The sequence below is a fragment of the Pelmatolapia mariae genome, linkage group LG10_11 (genome assembly GCF_036321145.2).
Source record: "Pelmatolapia mariae isolate MD_Pm_ZW linkage group LG10_11, Pm_UMD_F_2, whole genome shotgun sequence".
NCBI lineage: Eukaryota > Metazoa > Chordata > Actinopteri > Cichliformes > Cichlidae > Pelmatolapia > Pelmatolapia mariae.
In genome coordinates, this window is record NC_086236.1 from 23996754 (window position 1) to 24014037 (window position 17284).

Below are 17284 nucleotides of genomic sequence, written 5' to 3' on the forward strand. Positions count from 1 at the left end.
CGCGCACACACACAGACACACACACAGTTAGCAATTACAACCAAAATAGCTGGAAAAAATCCTCACTAGGACACATCAATTGGAATGATGGGAAATTCTCTGATGCTGTTTTTGGGGATTCAAACTTTAAATCTGCAACAGCAGACTCTTTGAAAGTAAAATGTGTCCCTCTAGTGGTGAAACCTGCACAGTGCAGTGACACAAATGGAGCCAGTAACAGATTAAGAATGGCCAGAATACCTTTCCATGTTTGTTGTGGATGCGAAAAGGGATGGTGGGGGAGTGCAGGAGCAACCAGGACTCCTGCTCGTTCATCTTCTTCCTGAGACGCTCCACGCGGCTCTGACCCTTCGGTGCTTTCTGCACAAGGACACGGACAGGAAAAGAGACCGTTTCAATCTCACTGATTGCTGAAACTTACTCATTAAAGTAAAAGAGATAAAACACCGAGCACTTGTGTGCAGCATCCGAAACAGGGCTGTTCTTTTCCTGATTGTGACAGTGAGACTTGTACTTCTCCTCTGACTCATCTCAGGTCTCGACACATACAGAAGACGCTTATATTTTTAGATTCAGTGTGACTTACAAAATGAGGGTCGAGGTGCAAGGTGAGGGGTGGGTGATGGGGGGGGGGGGTGTGATATGATCTGACTTTGAGAGCTCTTGCTCTAAGTTATAAGACTGATTTCCTTTTGTATCCATTTCATTGAACATTGGGTTTTACTGTGAGACTAAATATCTGGAGCTACTTCAGCTAGAATTGTATTTTTCCATTAACAAACAGAATGAAGCAGATGTAGCAGACGCCTGACATGATGGAAAAAAGACAGTCACACAGTGTACAGTCAGCTTTATGGATTTCATTAAGTTATTTTAATGGCAACGTGACTGACAGTTAAAACATCTTTATTTGTACGGCACAGTCATGTTTAGCCTACAAAAACAAAAAGCCTCCAACGCAGACAAGTCTCCGTCAGGGAGTTTCACAGAGACGTAACACCAAACTTCCACCTCCAAAGTGTCATATTCCAGTATTGGTTACCTAACAACGTGGATTGGCAAATCTGAACAAGTTTAGTGGCTAAACAGGGTGTGAACGTATGAAGACGTCAGAAGCTGGTGCCCTTTTGTCCCTCAGTGTTTGTCGAGTTTAAATTTAACCAGAGCATGATAATCATAAGGCAGTGCACCAGTTACAGAGAACAAGAGAGTAACGCACAAAGAAGAAAAACATATGCAGTAAAATCTAGTTCCTCATTTAAACCAGGAGATTTAGTGGCCTGTCTTTAGTTAGGTTTCTGTTGTCGCCTCTTCGTATGAAAAGCGGGGCGTGAAAGATTAAACTGCAGCTGATTAGTGGTTTTTGTTACATCTGCAAAGCGGTTGCAGTGATCACACTTGTAGGACCTCTTAGGTTTTAGACCCAACCCTGTCTGGTTGTGTTTGGTTGGAGGTGGCTACATAAAATTCATTAGCTGTTCAAGTGAAGATCTTTCAATAACACCAGAAATGAGTAGGATTTCTTTTGCTTCTCTTCTGTACGTCATGACAAAATCAAACCACCCATCGTCTATATTTTTAACAACATACAAACTGAACTTTAAAGTGAGGACTACTCAGCGCTGCCTTATTGAAATCTTTCATATTTTCCAGCAAAGTGTCTATGAGCTGCTTAAAGCAAGCCCCATACTGTGAGAGTCTTTATATATAATTCATGGAGCAGTTTCTTGACGTTATTGGAGGAAAACAAATTCATACACAGTCCCAACCCTCACCAGGAAGCGGTGAGTCAGAGCCTGCCTGGATACAATCAGCTCAATCTCTGCCGGCATTCGCCTCCTGCGACTCCACATACCAGCCGTGGTCACTCACTGTGCTCCGGGTGGGCGAGTTTTAACGCCGTGAGAGGGGAATAACAGGAACTCTGCGCTCCTGAAGCCTTTAAACGCAGCTATGGCTGCGGGGGTGGATTACTGTGTACTTGTAACATCTTTTATTTCAACCTCAAAACGACAACTGAGCATTTCAGCATGTGCTAAACAAAACAGACTCATACCGTGGCACACACAAGTCACAGTTTAAATCTGGATCAGCACTTTTGCCACTCAGACTCAAGGAAAGGCAGCTGTCCTCAGTTTCAGGATGTTTATTATTCATACTTGGACTTGTTTTGCTGCTTGTATTCACTCACACAATAGTCACAGTTCATTTAGTAAAGTCTGCGTAGGCCATAATAAAAAATGAAGGGTCACAAAGCTTTGATATGACACCAAACTTCTGATTTGCTTCTTGTTTATTTTTATTTCTTAAATAAAAAGAATCCAGCTAATGATTAAAACTAAAAGAAGCTCATTTTAAAAGAACCAAGTTCTCCTAATCGTGTGGCTCTTGGCTTCAAATGTATTTGTTTTATGCATATGTTAGAATTTAAAGATGAACATCAAAAAGCTCCTGTTATTCATAACAGGACCAGCAACTTTTCTTACTCTAAAGCTGTCTAGAACTGGGCTCCAAACCCTGAATTTGCCCCTTTATTCTTTAATCCTGGATCATCTCAAAATTAAACCCAAGATGGCTGAATAAGCCATTGTAAGCCCCACGAATGCATTGAATTGGGCTCCAAATGCCAGGAAAAAGGATTACCTTCTCTTTCTGTATCTCATTCTTTAAGACCGAGATCTTGATCTTCATCTCCTCAATCTCGTGCTCTGGCAGGACCTGGATGCTCGGGCAAGCGTCCGAGTCGTCCAGGGTTTGAAAAGTTAAGTCCGCTAGAGGGATGTACCACTTGCACTCATACTGCTGATGGCGACTGCAGAGAGACAGAGAGAGGATGGAAGGATGCAGGAATGGAAATGGAAGAGATGGAACAGAATTAGTCAAAAGATAAAAAATATACATTTTCTCTTTTTCAATCATGACTGAACTGAATGGACGCACAAAACCGAAGCAAACCGGTTTACAATTTGAAGCCACACTAACAAATGTTACACTTTTCTATTCAAACATGTGCTCATTTGACCTCTTTTCTTTATAGCCCACTCATTCAAAGTCACATTAATAAAAATGATGAATGCACAACATTATTTCCACAGGGGCTGAGGACACTAATGTGCACCGTCTCTAATGAGATTTTAATTAACATTTCTGAGTGCTGCACAGTCGACTCATCGACGACATAATACCTTCATCAGACGGCTAGTTTAAGCAGCTTGATGTCACAATGAATCCATACTAAACAAGCATTTGTTAACACTACCAGCGTTCTACATATAAAACTTACTGTCAACTATATGCATTTATTTAAACAATCAAATCAAGCAATCAAACTCAGTTTTAATGTTCTCATTTCTGTGATATTCTCCTCTGCACGTTGCACTTACACCACTACAACCACCTGAAAGCTGGAGCCACTGTGGACTGGGAGCGGTTCAATACTCTGGCTTCTCTGGCCTACATGTTAAAATGTCCTTGGGCAAAACAGGTAACACACGTAAAATGACAAATGAGATTTTACTGATCTCAGTGCAGCAGCTACTGGAAACACAGTTTATCTACTTTATTTACTGCACTCGTTTTTTTCAGGCGTGCACTTTAACTGGAACTTCAAAGGTTTGTTCAGCCATGTCAAAAAAAAGGACTCTTGCTTCGTGTTTAGTCTCACGTTCCCACTCAAAGCTTTCTCAGTGATGCTATCGACTCCCACCAGAAGGACTTTGTCATTTCTTCATTATCCAAGTACATTAATTTTACATCCTCCCGCTGCAGATTATGGTCCCCTGATCTCCTGCCCCACCCACCCACTCCATTATCAAGCCCTTCTTGTTTACGCGCTCTTGGGTCTTTCGGGAAGTCCTTTTATGTTGCAGACCACCGATTTGTTTCTGTTCTAATCAGACTCTGACACAGACTTAGAGAAACACAAAGAAAAGGGGGTGGAGCTAGGTTTGATACATGACTGAGAAGGAAATGAATAAATCACCATATCAAATCATGTGGTTCTTTAATGCCAGACAGCAAAGGTGGTGCATATATAAAGAAATGATGAATTATCCAAGGTGCAGAACGTGCAGCGGGCAATCGTAAATCTGACTCATTCTAAAATAATAGAGTGCAGATAATCACGGCTTTTGGCAGGGATTAGGGATCCTCAGTGACTAAAGTCAAGGTGATTGAGTTTCTGGATGGTTGCTCTGTTCTGTGTGTAAGCGCGTAGGCTGTAGGCGGCACACTGAGATAACAACCCAGACCATATAATAGCCCCATTTACAGGTTTGGTAGTTATGGCAACACTATGTGTTCCTCCAAGTGAGGGGCGGCTGCAATTGACACAGAGAAACGGCGAATGTCAACCAAAGCAGGCACCAATCAGACAAAGGGGAGGCGAGTCGGTGCTGTAAGCGTGACACTCGATCTACTGACATGTGTCAAAGATTCACACGCAGCAACGCACACAAACACAAACATGAGCGATCTTTTTCTGTCACCTCTCTTTACTTTAACCCCTGCTTAGCTTGCACCCTGAAACACAACACCTTCAGTTTCTACTTACACCTTTTGTCTTCATTTTTAAAGTGTTTTTATTATTCACACATTTAGCATAACTCTGTCCTGCGTGTAGATCTGCTACTCTGCTGCACTGCTCAAAACAATACAGACAAAAATGCCTGCAAGTCTTTCTCTTTGTTACTGACGTTTCAAACACCACTGTGTTAGTCACAGCTGGAATCAGAGAAGGAGTGCGTCTTTCCGAAGTGATCCTTTCTGTTGCACGCCGGGTTTGACGAGCTGATGTGGAAGGAAAACTGCACAACACACAGGCAGAAACACAGACAGGACGAAAAAGCGTGGATATTTAAAGAGGCAGAACCCAGTTCAACACGCTTTATGAGCCTTAAGCTAAATAATAAAACTGCATTGTTATGAAGCAGATAAATGTTTCTGTTAACACTGGCATTTCTATCAATTTATTAAAACGTAGCTTATTTAGCGTAGCTTAACATCCTAAAGTGTGCAAGGTGGACAGAGTGAAGTGACACCGTGAAATTTATATGTAAAAACATCGCTGACGCCCTCCATTTAGAGGCTTGTGCTCTTAAATGGAAATTTTTGAAATAGCACACGTTATATCCAGACTGAGTCTCATCATTTAGAAGTTGTTGAGCTGACTCTCTCAGAGTTTTGGAACTTTAGATCAGTGGCTGGGTGATTTTGAATTATTTCCCTTCACTTCCGCCTACATCTGTGCACATTTGAAGATTTAATGAAAGTACGTTGCTGTGACAGGGAGCAAATGAAAGAAAGAGGCCATTACCGCCCAAAGCAGCTTAAGCCTTGAATGAATATACCTACAGTCTGCTTCAAAAGAAAACTCTGTGACAGAGCTGTGTCACCCTGTTTTTCTCTGCCCTGAGAATTAATAAGCGACTCCTGTGCCGCACCATCCACGCCCCGTCCCCGTTCCACTTTCTGGCTTTCGCACATCATTTTAGCATTTTTCAGATGGGAATGGGGATGGGGGGGTGACGATAATGATAATCGCGCTCACAGCTTTTCACACTGTCAGAGGATGAAGGTGGACTCACCCCACAGCCGTCTTTTTCATCTTGGCACAGAGCAGCAGATCGGTGAAGAGGAAGACGTGCCGTAGCTTCCTGGAGCTTTCCGACACCTCCACCAGGAAGCCATCCTTCACCAGCTGACGGGCCTGTAACAGAACTCCGTGTTAACTGTTGTTGTGAATCGAAACATCGTTGAGATTGTGGATTAATAAGTTGACTTAGTAAATTAACATATATATTACAGTTTGCTTTACAGAGACGTGCATGTCTTTGTTTTTAACTTCAATGTTCCCTTTGGAGTTTTAAAGCAATGCAACCATTTATTATAGTTTTCTCAAATTACCTAATAATATTTCATATAACAGGAAAAGAGAAGACAAATGTTATAAAGATATGAACATAAGTTCTCTATTCTTGGAGAAGATGTGTTTTAAGAACACACACACACACACACACACACACACACACACACACACACCTCGCCCTTGGGTGTAGTAACAGCAGTCCTGCGAGGGTCAATCTCCTCATTGATGGAGGAGAGGAAGTTCTGAGAAATCCGCAGAGCGTCCTGCAGGAGGGGGAAGTCCGGGTGGTCCTTTGGAGTGTGTTTCAGCAAATCCTGTGAAAGTACATTCAATCATCTAAAAATGTTTTTACCACAAAGTAAATCTGACCTTTGTGAGCAGAGATTCAGATTTAGTTTCATCTTCTCTTCGAAAATGTCATCGCGCTGCACAAACACAGACTTCTTACAAACACTAAAGCAATCTTGTTTCTCGGTTTTTTTCTGTCAAAGATACTTTTTCTTAAGTATCGGCTTCCGGTATGATGGCGCCTGTGTTTGGCTCTGCCGCTTTCGGGTGCAGTTTGTCGCGCTCCACTACTTTTGTATTATTTTTTTCTGCTCTGCTGTTCTCATTCAGTTTTAACAATGTATTGGCTGCCTTGGTGTATGATCATCTGGGCTTTGCTATCCATCCGATCCTCTATGATGCCTCACGATGTCTCTTCGTCCTCCTTCGGCATTTTGCACCCTCCTCCATCAGCTGGATCTTCGTCGGGCGATTTTGGCGGATCCTCTAGACCACGGAGAAGGAGAGGGAGAAGAGGAGGTATTCAGGTAAAGCTCAGGCTTTACTGGCGGCAGGGTTTGGCTGGTAAGCGACGCCAAGCGTGCCTTGTCTCCTGTGCTCAGAGAAGCTCCACGGAGGGGGACTTGTTTTCCACGTCCCTGTTTGGATACGCTGGGCCCAGCTCTTTGAGACCGGCCTGCCTGAGGAGGGTTTATCCAGACTCTTCTGCCAGCTGGCTTTTTCTTCCCACGGTGAGCGGATTCTACGAGCGTGATGGTTCAAAGCCTGAGTTTCTACGTCCTCTAACTCGAGCCTCCGCAAATACGGAGGCTTCTACTTCGCGCTTTTTAACGCTCAATCTCTGTCAAATAAATCATTCGTGTTGAATGATTTTATACTATCTAAAAAAAACTATTTCTTATTCCTGACTGAGACCTGGCAGCAGGACGTAGACTATTCGTCATTTGTTGAATACTTTTATTACCCAGCCTAGGGTTTCTGGTCAGGGTGGCTTTCCAGGAACGTTTCTCCTGCCGCTCTGTGAAAATTGGACATTTTCTTTCGTTTGAGCTGCAGCTGCTTAAAATTGGCAACAAGGATCCGTTTTACTGTGCTGTGTTGTATCGTCCACCTGGCTCAAATAGGTTATTTTTGTCGGAGCTCAGTGACGTCTTATCCTCGACCCTAAAGATGTCTAGGTTGCTCATAGTTGGGGACTTTAATATACACATTGATGATGACTCCGACCCTTTCGCCAGAGATTTTATCAATATTATGGACTCATTTCATTTTGCTCAGCATGTGTCCGGTCCTACGCATAGCAAAGGTCACACACTGGACCTTGTTTTTACTTTGGGTTTAAATATTGATTTTATTTGCTCTGAGGACATTTTTATTTCTGATCACCATGTTATTGTTTTTAAACTGTCTTTTAATGAGCTTTTGTCCCCTGTTCAACGGAAGGTTAGCTCACGTATCTTAAGACTCCTCCACAGCGGAGAAATTTGCAGATGCTTTTAACCTACAGCTATCTCCTCATAATGATGTTGACTACTCAACCAATCTTTTGAATAATTATTGCCTTTTTATTTTAGATGAAATTTGTCCGGTTAAAACGAGGAGAGTTTCTGCTTGCAAATCTCCTCCTTGGCTAAATGACAGTATTCGTTGTCTAAAACGTGATTGTCGTAAAGCGGAGCACAGGTGGAGGAAAACTCACCTAAATGTTCATCTCCTCTACCTAAAGGACCTTTTAGCTTCTTTTAATAATGCTATCAGAGATGTGAGGGCTGCCTATTTCTCACACTTGGTTGCAAAGAGCAGAGGTAATCCTAAGGTGCTATTTAACACCATTAGTGGCATTGTTACTCCTGCTCTTCCCGCGGCCCCTATTTCATCTAATGAGGACTGTGACAGTTTTCTTTCTTTTCTTCTTGCAAAGATTAATAACATAAGAATAAATTTTTCTCATTCAGCACCTGTTATGTCGATCTCCACCTCATCCCTGTCATTTTGGATACTTTCTCTCCTGTTTCACTACCTGAGCTGGTAAAACTAGTGAATTCAGTGAAAGCATCCTCTTGTCCACTTGACATTGTACCTGCATCATTATTCAAAAATGTCTTATTCAAAGACAATAACCAGACATTATTCAAAAATGTCTGGTTATTGGTCCATCTGTGCTCACTCTAATCAACTCTTCACTGGCGTCTGGTATAGTTCCGGTTTATTTTAAAAATGCTGCCATTCTCCCACTTTTAAAAAAAAACCTCAGCTAGACCCCTCTCTTTGGAGCGGCTACAGACCTATCTCTAAATTACCGTTAATTGCTAAGCTTCTAGAAAAGGTTGTGGCTAAGCAACTTATAGCGCCTGTGGACAAACATAACATTTGCGATAAGTTTCAGTCCGATTTTCGCAGAGCTCACTCCACAGAAACAGCCCTTCTTAGGGTCTCAAGTGACATTTTGATGAATAATGATGCAGGAAAATGCTCGGTCCTACTTATGTTGGATCTAACATCGGCTTTTGACACTGTTGGACACCACATCCTCCTCGAAAGGCTTAAACATTGGGTTGGTGTATCGGGTACTGCCTTGGAGTGGTTCTCCTCATATCTACATAACCGATCTTTTTCTGTGGTGGTCTCCGATTTTAGGTAATCCTCTACCTCCCTTCTTGTGGTGTCCCTCAGGGTTCGGTTTTGGGGCCTTTATTGACCTTAATATATCTTCTCCCCCTCCACCATATAATGGGCTCTTTTGAGGACATTTCTTATCGCTGTTATGCTGATGATATTCAGTTGTACATCTCTTTTAAGCCCCAGGATTTATCTAAGCTTCAGCTTTTAAATGACTGCTTAGATTCCATCAAACGTTGGATGGCTGCAAGTTTCCTCCAACTCAACGAGGGGAAAACTGAAGTCCTCATATGTGCTCCGGACAGATTTGTATCCCAGATAGTGAAAGCCCTTGGTCCTCTTTCTGTGTATGTTAAATTCTCTATCAGGAATTTAGGTGTCACTTTTGACTCGACTCTCACATTGGATGGGCATGTGAAATCTCTGGTTCGGTCTTGTTTTTATCATTTAAGAAATGTGGCTAAGTTAAGCCCTATTTTATCTCGCCCTGAACTGGAGATAGCTATACATGCATTTATTTCCTCGCGCTTGGACTATTGTAACTCTTTGTTTATGTGTCTAAGCAAAGGTTCTCTGGATCGTCTGCAGGTTGTGCAAAATGCTGCAGCTAGGCTGTTGACAAAATCCTCCAAGTATTCACATGTGACACCATTGCTATTTCAGCTACACTGGCTTCCTGTTGAATTTAGAGTACATTTTAAGATCCTGGTCTTGACATTTAGAGCCTTGCATGGACTGGCACCACCCTACATCTCCGATCTGCTACAGCCCTATGTTCCTAGCAGGTCCCTGAGGTCATCTGATCAGGGCTTACTTGCTATAAAACAGACTAAGATGAGAACTAAGGGTGACAGAGCTTTTGCCACTGTGGCCCCGAGACTGTGGAACTCTCTCCCTCATACATTAAGAACTGTGGACTCGGTAGTTGTTTTTAAAAAACAACTCAAAACTCACCTTTTTAAAACTGTTTTTGGTTAAATTTCTGCCTGTTTTATATTGTCTGTTTTACACTTTTATTATTTGTTATCTTATGTGCAGCACTTTGTGATTCCGTCTAGAAAGGTGCTTTATAAATAACATTTTATTTATTTAATTATTTTATTCTGTTTGTTTGCATACGTGACAAGAACATGACACACATGCTCATGCTGGATGCACAGAGCATCTTTCTGTCAGCTTTCATGCAAACCTGTTCATGCATTACACTACGACGACCACACTGGACACATCCAGAGATCTCTGCTTTGCTTCGCTGGCACTTTCTACACCATTATTTCGCTTCCAAAGAGGTAGGCTGATTTAGACTGAGAGGACTCAGCGATAAACATCAAAAAGCAGGCTTTAGGCTTAATTCTTGCACGTCTTTTTAATCTCAGGGATGTGTTTGCAACCTGCTCCAATTATTATTTTTTGGTTTTTTATCTTGACACAGTTCTCAGTCTTTTCTCCACCCTAAAACACTAGAAGTAAGACATTTCTGCCAGAACAGCTTTAGATTCAGCTGATCCTTGAAAGCCAAGCTGTGTACTCACATGAAGAACCAGGGTGCTTCTGGTAACACGGTCAATCGGCTTGTAAAGGAGAGCTGTGGGAGAGAGAAGAGGAGGGCTCTGAGTCAGTGTTGTTTACAGGCAAATCAATACATGCAGACACACACAGTAGGTCACAGTTTCACCGCTCACACGAGGACAAAAATGTCCACTTTGGTTACGCTGAGCTAAACACAGCTCTCACTGCTGATGATTCTTAGGTTAACATTAAAGCTTAATGACGACGAGGTTCCTGCCTGAAGCACTGCTGAAGCAAGAAAAACACTTGATCATAAATAGCCGTGTGTGTGTGTGTGTGTGTGTGTGTGGGGGGGGGTGTCAAGTAAAACACTGATTTCAATATGGGGGCAGCAAAGGTTTGTGCTGCTGTTGTTCATCAGTTTAACAGCTGTACATATTCAGACTTGGACATAAAAGCAAACACAAACAACACATGCAGACGGATGCATCTATAAAAAGTGCAATAAGACTGCCTCCTGCCAACGTGCCACCCTCAGTGCCTCTCAGTCAGAGTTTAAGCCTGTATCACCGCACTTGGCTAGATTCCCTGGGGAAGGCTTTGCTGCTAAGGTGGTGTGAACAGCAGCAGCCGACATACATGACAGCTCTCTGTGACAAACTCCCACAGACAGGGCAGAGTGAAGGATGGAGAGAAAATAAAAGAAAAACAAATCACAGTGAGGAGATACGCAGGAGGAAAGATGGCAGACATGAGAACCTCTAAGAGGAGACAAAGAAGAAGCAAACAAGTCATGTAAGGAAACGCCTAAATTACCTCAAGGTCTCAAAATAGTAAATATGATATCACACTACACATTTGATAAAGCACAGTAACACCCCTCTGCTCATGATCTAGAAACTGAGCGAATGCAATTAAAAAAAATTCCCACAAGGTCATAAACATTGTGAAATTATCTGAAACAGTTCCACTTATTGATCATGCTAATCTCCATTTATTCAAGTGAAAACAGAGTTAAAGCAGCTTATTTCTAAAGTGAAGAAGGAAAGCTGGCCCAGTGAAACAGAGAGGACTGATGTGTCTTCTGTATGCAGGCAAGCTTGTCCCACACTGACTGTGCTCTGCTCCCACAGAGAGATCTACAGGCAAAGCTGCACTTCTATTTGAATTTTAAACTTTATATATTTAAAGCATTCAATAACGCTCTCTTTATATGTACAGCGGTGTTCTATCACTTGGATGCTTTTAAGTGTTTAGTCTTTCCGCCACACCTCTGCCTGCGACTTACGAAATTAGCGCGAGAGCAGAAACCTACAGTGACTATTATCAGATCTACTGATGAGACACGTCATATTAACACTCTACGCACACCCTCTGCTTTTAAAATATACACTGGCCCACATGAAGTGTATAGGACCAAAGAGAATCTTTTAGAGGGACTTGCAGTTACTCTTTGAAGTTTCTCCAATGTCTGGTCATTAATAATGCCGCCTCCACTGAGGGTCCTGGATCAGTGAACCAATACTGATACCTCCAGGAGGATTTACTACAGAGCCTGTATTGACTGCAAGGGCAGTGAATATCTAAGTTGTTGTGTGTGTCTGTGTGTGCGGTACGTTGGCAGTTTTGTATTCATTTCAACGCAGGGAGGATTAGATGACTTTAGGATAACTTGAGCATGTTGTGCCGCATGACAAAACTTCCTAGTGACAATCTGAGCTAAAAGCTAATGCTAATGCTAAGGCCCATCTCCCCCCACCACTTCCCCTGCCGGTGGCGGACGCCCTCAGACATCGGTGCGTTGGTGGTTCTCTGTCTCCGGGGGTGGGCGCCCAGGTACCCACCGGCTCACTCCTTGGCGGCTGCTTATTGGGGCCTGGAGCCTGGGGCTCGCTCGGGCCACCTTGGGGATGGGGTGCCCTCGGCCTCACGGCCCGGGGCTCGGCCACTCAGGCACAGCTGGCTGCCGGCGGAGCTCACGGGCACGTCACTGCAACCCCCCCTGGCTTCTGCTCCGCGGCTGCTGAGTGACCCCTCATCTGGGACTCTCCTCAGCTCTTTCTGGGATAGTGGCGCGGCTGCCCCTCTGTTGGTCTTCCTTGGTCTCTTGTGTTCTGGGGGCCTCTGGATGTCTGGAGTCTTGATCTCCTCCATACCTGCTTCATGCCCTGGAGGTCGGGGCAGTGGCCCCCCACACCCTCTAGCAGATCATTACATGAAGGAACCTTTTAAAAACAAGCGCGTTCATGCTCACAGGTGTACACACGGGTGATCACACACACAAATTACACCCTTTTTGGCTCCTACCTCAAAGCACACTGTGCGCTGTCGATCTCACGTGCTGCACAATAATGTTTAATATTTAGTATTTACTGTCATATTCTCATATATCATTGTGATCTTGTTTATTACTCTCGTTTTCTTCTGCTTGCTTTCTTTTTTCTTTCTCAACAGGTGATCCAGGTGATCGATATATGTATTTTTTGTCTGCTTATTCTGTTGGTTTTTGTTTTTTGCCCTTTTTCCCCGTCCCTCTTCTCAGGTTTTTTTCTTTCCCTCTTTCTTTCTCCACATTCTCTCCTCCAGTCAAGTCTGTCCCGTATTCAGCAAGTGAAAATAAAATAAACAATAAAAAGTTGAATCAAATGGACCATTACGGCAAGGCTGGGATGGTCCATTTGGTAAAGTAAATCCGTTGGGCATCTTTCTTCGCCTTTAGACAATAATTCTGATGGCAAAAGAACCAAACGGGACAGGTTTAAAAAAAAATAAATAAATAAAAAAAATAAATAAATAAATAAAAGCTAATGCTAGCATGCTTATATGTTCACAGCGCTAGTCTCATGTTAAGCAAGTATAATAACTGTATACCATGTATACCAATGTAGCATGTTAGCATGATAATATTTACTAATAACCGCAAAACGGAAAGTATAGCTGGAGCTAAAACATGTGACACCGTCAAACTCTTTGGCTCACAAGGCGACTGCACAGGTCACATGGTGGGAAGCAACCTGTCTCCAAACAATTGTTGCAATTCGACTGCAGTCACTTTCACACGGATTAGCAAAGGTTTGCAGGTAACTGTGATCTAATTTATAAACACGGACAGACGTTGCAATCAATCCGAGTCGGTCTGAACCAATAATATTCAGACTGTATAGTATTCGTCATATACCAGTACTGCGCATTTAAATATCACAGTTGATCAATGATTAATACTCATTTATCAGGAAACTATGAAAAATTAGACACATTTTGATTATTTTGGGGTTAAATAAAAAGTCATCAAAGCCATCAGCAAAGCATGCAACCAGAACTTTTTTTTTAACATTACAAGTTTCAATCAAAGGCTTTTTTTAAACTCAAGATCACATTTTACTGCTTTAGAGTCAAGTCAAGTCTCTTTGCATTACTATGCAAGATAGGTTCATCCTTAATAGTCTTGAACCTATCAAGGAAGCTCAGAGATCTCAAACTTTACTTCTTTCCTTTTCTCTTCTCGTTTTCCTCTAGTTTTTCAACCATGCAAACATAATAATTATATACAAGAGATTTGAATAATGAAGTTACTCTCCTGAATACAAAGACAGATTAAGTATTGCCACCTGAATGCTAATGTAGACAGAAATCTACTCAAGTGCTCTCCGAACGCAGGATTAAGCATCATCATTTTTTGACTCCACATCATGTGGAGTATCTGACTTGGATGTATTTTACAGACAAGGACCGAGTTAAAAGTCTAGTCAAAAGTCAGGACGAGGGAGGATGAAGACACAAAGAGAGAGTGAGAATCAGATAGAGAGAGGGGGATTATTGGAAGTCGATGTCCTGTCCCAGTGAGGCGTGCCTGACTGGTCGTTTTTCCAAGGTCGCCTTGATGACTTGGCTGATGGACAAATAGTTAATCTTTGCTAACGAGGTGCTTGACCATGTGGGCGAAGTGTTTGACAGGACTTTTAGTCCTCAGTTAGGACTGCCAGGTTTCAGGCCTCAGTATTTTGGCAAAACTCTCAGCTACCAATGCCAGCCATAAGCCTGTGAAGGAGGGTGAGAAGGACAGGGCAGAACTGATAACACAGAAGGAAATAAAGAAGGATTAAGAGAAAGTGAGAAAATGGTCATGGTGTAGGACATGAGTCCCCATTTACATTTAAAATATATCAGATTCTTGTTTGAGCAGGTATTTGTGTTTCTATCAACCTATCAGCCATTTACTGTAGCTGAGATCCTGTTAAATACTTTGGAAAGTAAAAAAAAAAGCTGATGGAGCAGAGAAAAGAAACAAGGGGAAAATAATAAAAGAAACAAAGAGAGTAGATAGAGGAGGCATTTGTTGCAAAGTTAAGGTAGAGAAACCCCTCGGCTGACCCACCGGGTAATTAATGTACTGTAATATAAACAGCAATCAAAGGAAGTGCCTTGAGTGTTGACACACCCTGATTGTTAAGGGCATATGAGACTAGTTTCATGACACATAGCAGCCATGTGAAACTACAGCAAACCAAAGACGTCATTTTAAAATCATCTAAAACAGGAATGATGAGAAAAGAAAGAGAATAAAACAACTGGGACAGGTTGATTATTCCTCGTTTGCAATGCATAAATTAACAGACACTTCACAGGTACATGCCACTGAAAACTGACATACAAATGAACATTCACCCAGCCACTCTCAGCCCGAGAGAGCCGCACAGTCTACTCATCTTATCTGCTAATGACTGTGTACAGCTCAACCCACCAAACTGAACGCAATCCCCAAAACGGCCGAAGTTACCAAGGCGCCAGCAGAGTACAGGCACGTACCGCGATAGACAACCTCTCTCTCACACACACACACAGACCACACTTGTTCCGATCCTCTTGAGATAAGTATTCTGTACGAGGAGCAGCCTGGGGCCAGCAGTCCTTATACAGACTAAACGTGCCCAGCTTGTAAACAGACAGAGACATTTTGAAGATGCTCTCTATTGTATGTTCTATATGATCGAAAGACAGTCGTGTATGACAGCCTGAGTGAACACCACACTCCAGAGGCTCATCACTCAAAAAGCTCATCACAGGCATGCAAATGTTCAGAAAAAGCAAAATTCCTCAGCAAGCATGAGCAAAAAAGTCCAAACGTCAGTCTGACAGCTAATTAATAACTGCCTCCACACAGTATACCATAAGCGCCGTAAAAGCTGTAGATGTCCTCACAGATACCCAACATCAAAAAGCGGGAAGCTCATATCATGCAGTCGTTACCGTATGTGCAGTTACAACACAGTCTGAGGACCAGAAGCACCTCCATATCCCTCTTCTCCTCTCCTCACTCTACTCTCCTGCTCACTGCCTCCTTTCTCAGGCACAGAGAGAGAGAGAGAGGGAGAGAGAGCGAGAGAGAGAGAGCAGACTCACACATGCACCAGTCTGCCTCCCAGAGCTCACCACTGCATACACAAGAAGAAGAGGCAGGGCTGGAATCTTAAAACAGCAATCAAGCCTAGACAGACACACACACATGCATGCGTAGAGATACAAGCAAACACCAACTTACCCTCCATTGAACTAGTTGTTGTACAGTCTTTGGAGTCTTTAGGACCTTTTACTTTGAGGTTCTGAAAGAAATAAAGTGGAATAATCAATTTAATTAATTGTGCACACTCACAGGATTGTGCTGCAGTTGCTTGGCTGAACTAATGGAAGTACAGGATCAGTGCATCCAACTGAGACAGCTGAAGAAGACTGGGCATGGGAACTTTCACAAGTTTCCCTCTAAGTAAATAATACCACCAACAAACCTCTACGGCAGGTCCCAAAAAGCTGATTTGACCCATCTGGACGGGAGGAACGGTACATTTGTATAATGACTGAAAAGGTCAGTTTCTTGATCATTAATATGCAAATGACCACTGATCAAAGATTTGATCATTGGCTATGAGTACCATTCACAGAGAGTTGGGGAATGGCTGCAATCACAGCATTGTAAGATAGTGAAAGATGTACCCTTTGCTGGTGTATAAGATAACAGGGAGTGGAAGGTTTGATGCTTAAAAATGAAAGATGCCCATGCTCCTTAAGTGATGATGAAGATGGATAATCATAGTTAGATTCTGTAAGCACTTTCCTTTACTGTAATGTCTTTGCCTCTCGATCTTTGTTGAACACACCTAACAATAAGGAACAATCTATAACTATATCCTGTGTTGACCTAAGGCGTGAAAAGCTAGCATGTGAACAAGGGGCATGAGAGGTTGTGTTATTATCAGTCACTTCTGCCACAAACATTTTCAGCTAATTAACATCACTGACACCTTCCCAGCAATCCCCCACCTCCCCAAATGCACACACTCTTTTGTTCTGAACGCTCAAAATATTCTCTGCGCTTCAAGTGTGTGTAGTCGTACCGTGAGTAAACTCAGACTAGCCTGGATGTTTTTTCTGTGAATGTAACTTCTCATCTTTCTGTTACCTAATAAGCTTGCTGGCTAAGTGCTGTCCCAAGCACATTTGAACACAAATACCTCTTAACTGTGTTATAAAACAACGGTTCCTCAAAATAAGACCACATTTCCCATAAACACTGCTGTTTCCTGCCAAAAAGAGGACGTTTCGACTCGCCTGGTTTGTGTCGTCGTGTATTTGTTCTCCTGTTCTCTTCACTGAAGAGAATTCATATAATGGCTTAAGACCCTTGAGACCAGCGAAGGGGAGGTTTGATAGATCCTTATTATTACTGCGCCAGGTTTGATATGCTGATGTTAAAATGCAGTACATAGCAACAAAATGACATGTTTGCTATTTAAAAGTTCTCTTGTTACACGTGGTTTAAATCATGGAGGTTGAACTCACCTCAGATATCTTCTGGAACTGGCTGTTGGCTTGGCTGCATTTCTCTGCCGTCTCCAGCGCCACCTTGTAGTTGTCCACAAAGGCCTTGTACACGCCCAGCTGGCTGGCCTGGAGGAAAGCAGAAGCAAAGACATTCAGCAAACAACAACGAGAAGGTGTGAGGCAAAT

The 17284-nt window shown here is 42.6% G+C and overlaps 1 protein-coding gene across 3 annotated transcripts in view; it reads right to left on the minus strand.

The window, feature by feature from the left end:
• Positions 1-17284, minus strand: part of abr (ABR activator of RhoGEF and GTPase) — a 121483-nt gene that overhangs the window by 42145 nt on the left and 62054 nt on the right. For all 3 annotated transcript variants that reach the window (XM_063488674.1, XM_063488675.1, XM_063488676.1), the window contains 7 exons: positions 17117-17224; positions 15822-15882; positions 10306-10358; positions 6040-6180; positions 5586-5707; positions 2644-2812; positions 241-360 (listed from right to left, as the gene is read on the minus strand). In XM_063488674.1, coding sequence (XP_063344744.1) covers positions 241-360; positions 2644-2812; positions 5586-5707; positions 6040-6180; positions 10306-10358; positions 15822-15882; positions 17117-17224 — 774 coding nt within the window. The remainder of the gene's footprint in view (positions 1-240; positions 361-2643; positions 2813-5585; positions 5708-6039; positions 6181-10305; positions 10359-15821; positions 15883-17116; positions 17225-17284) is intronic.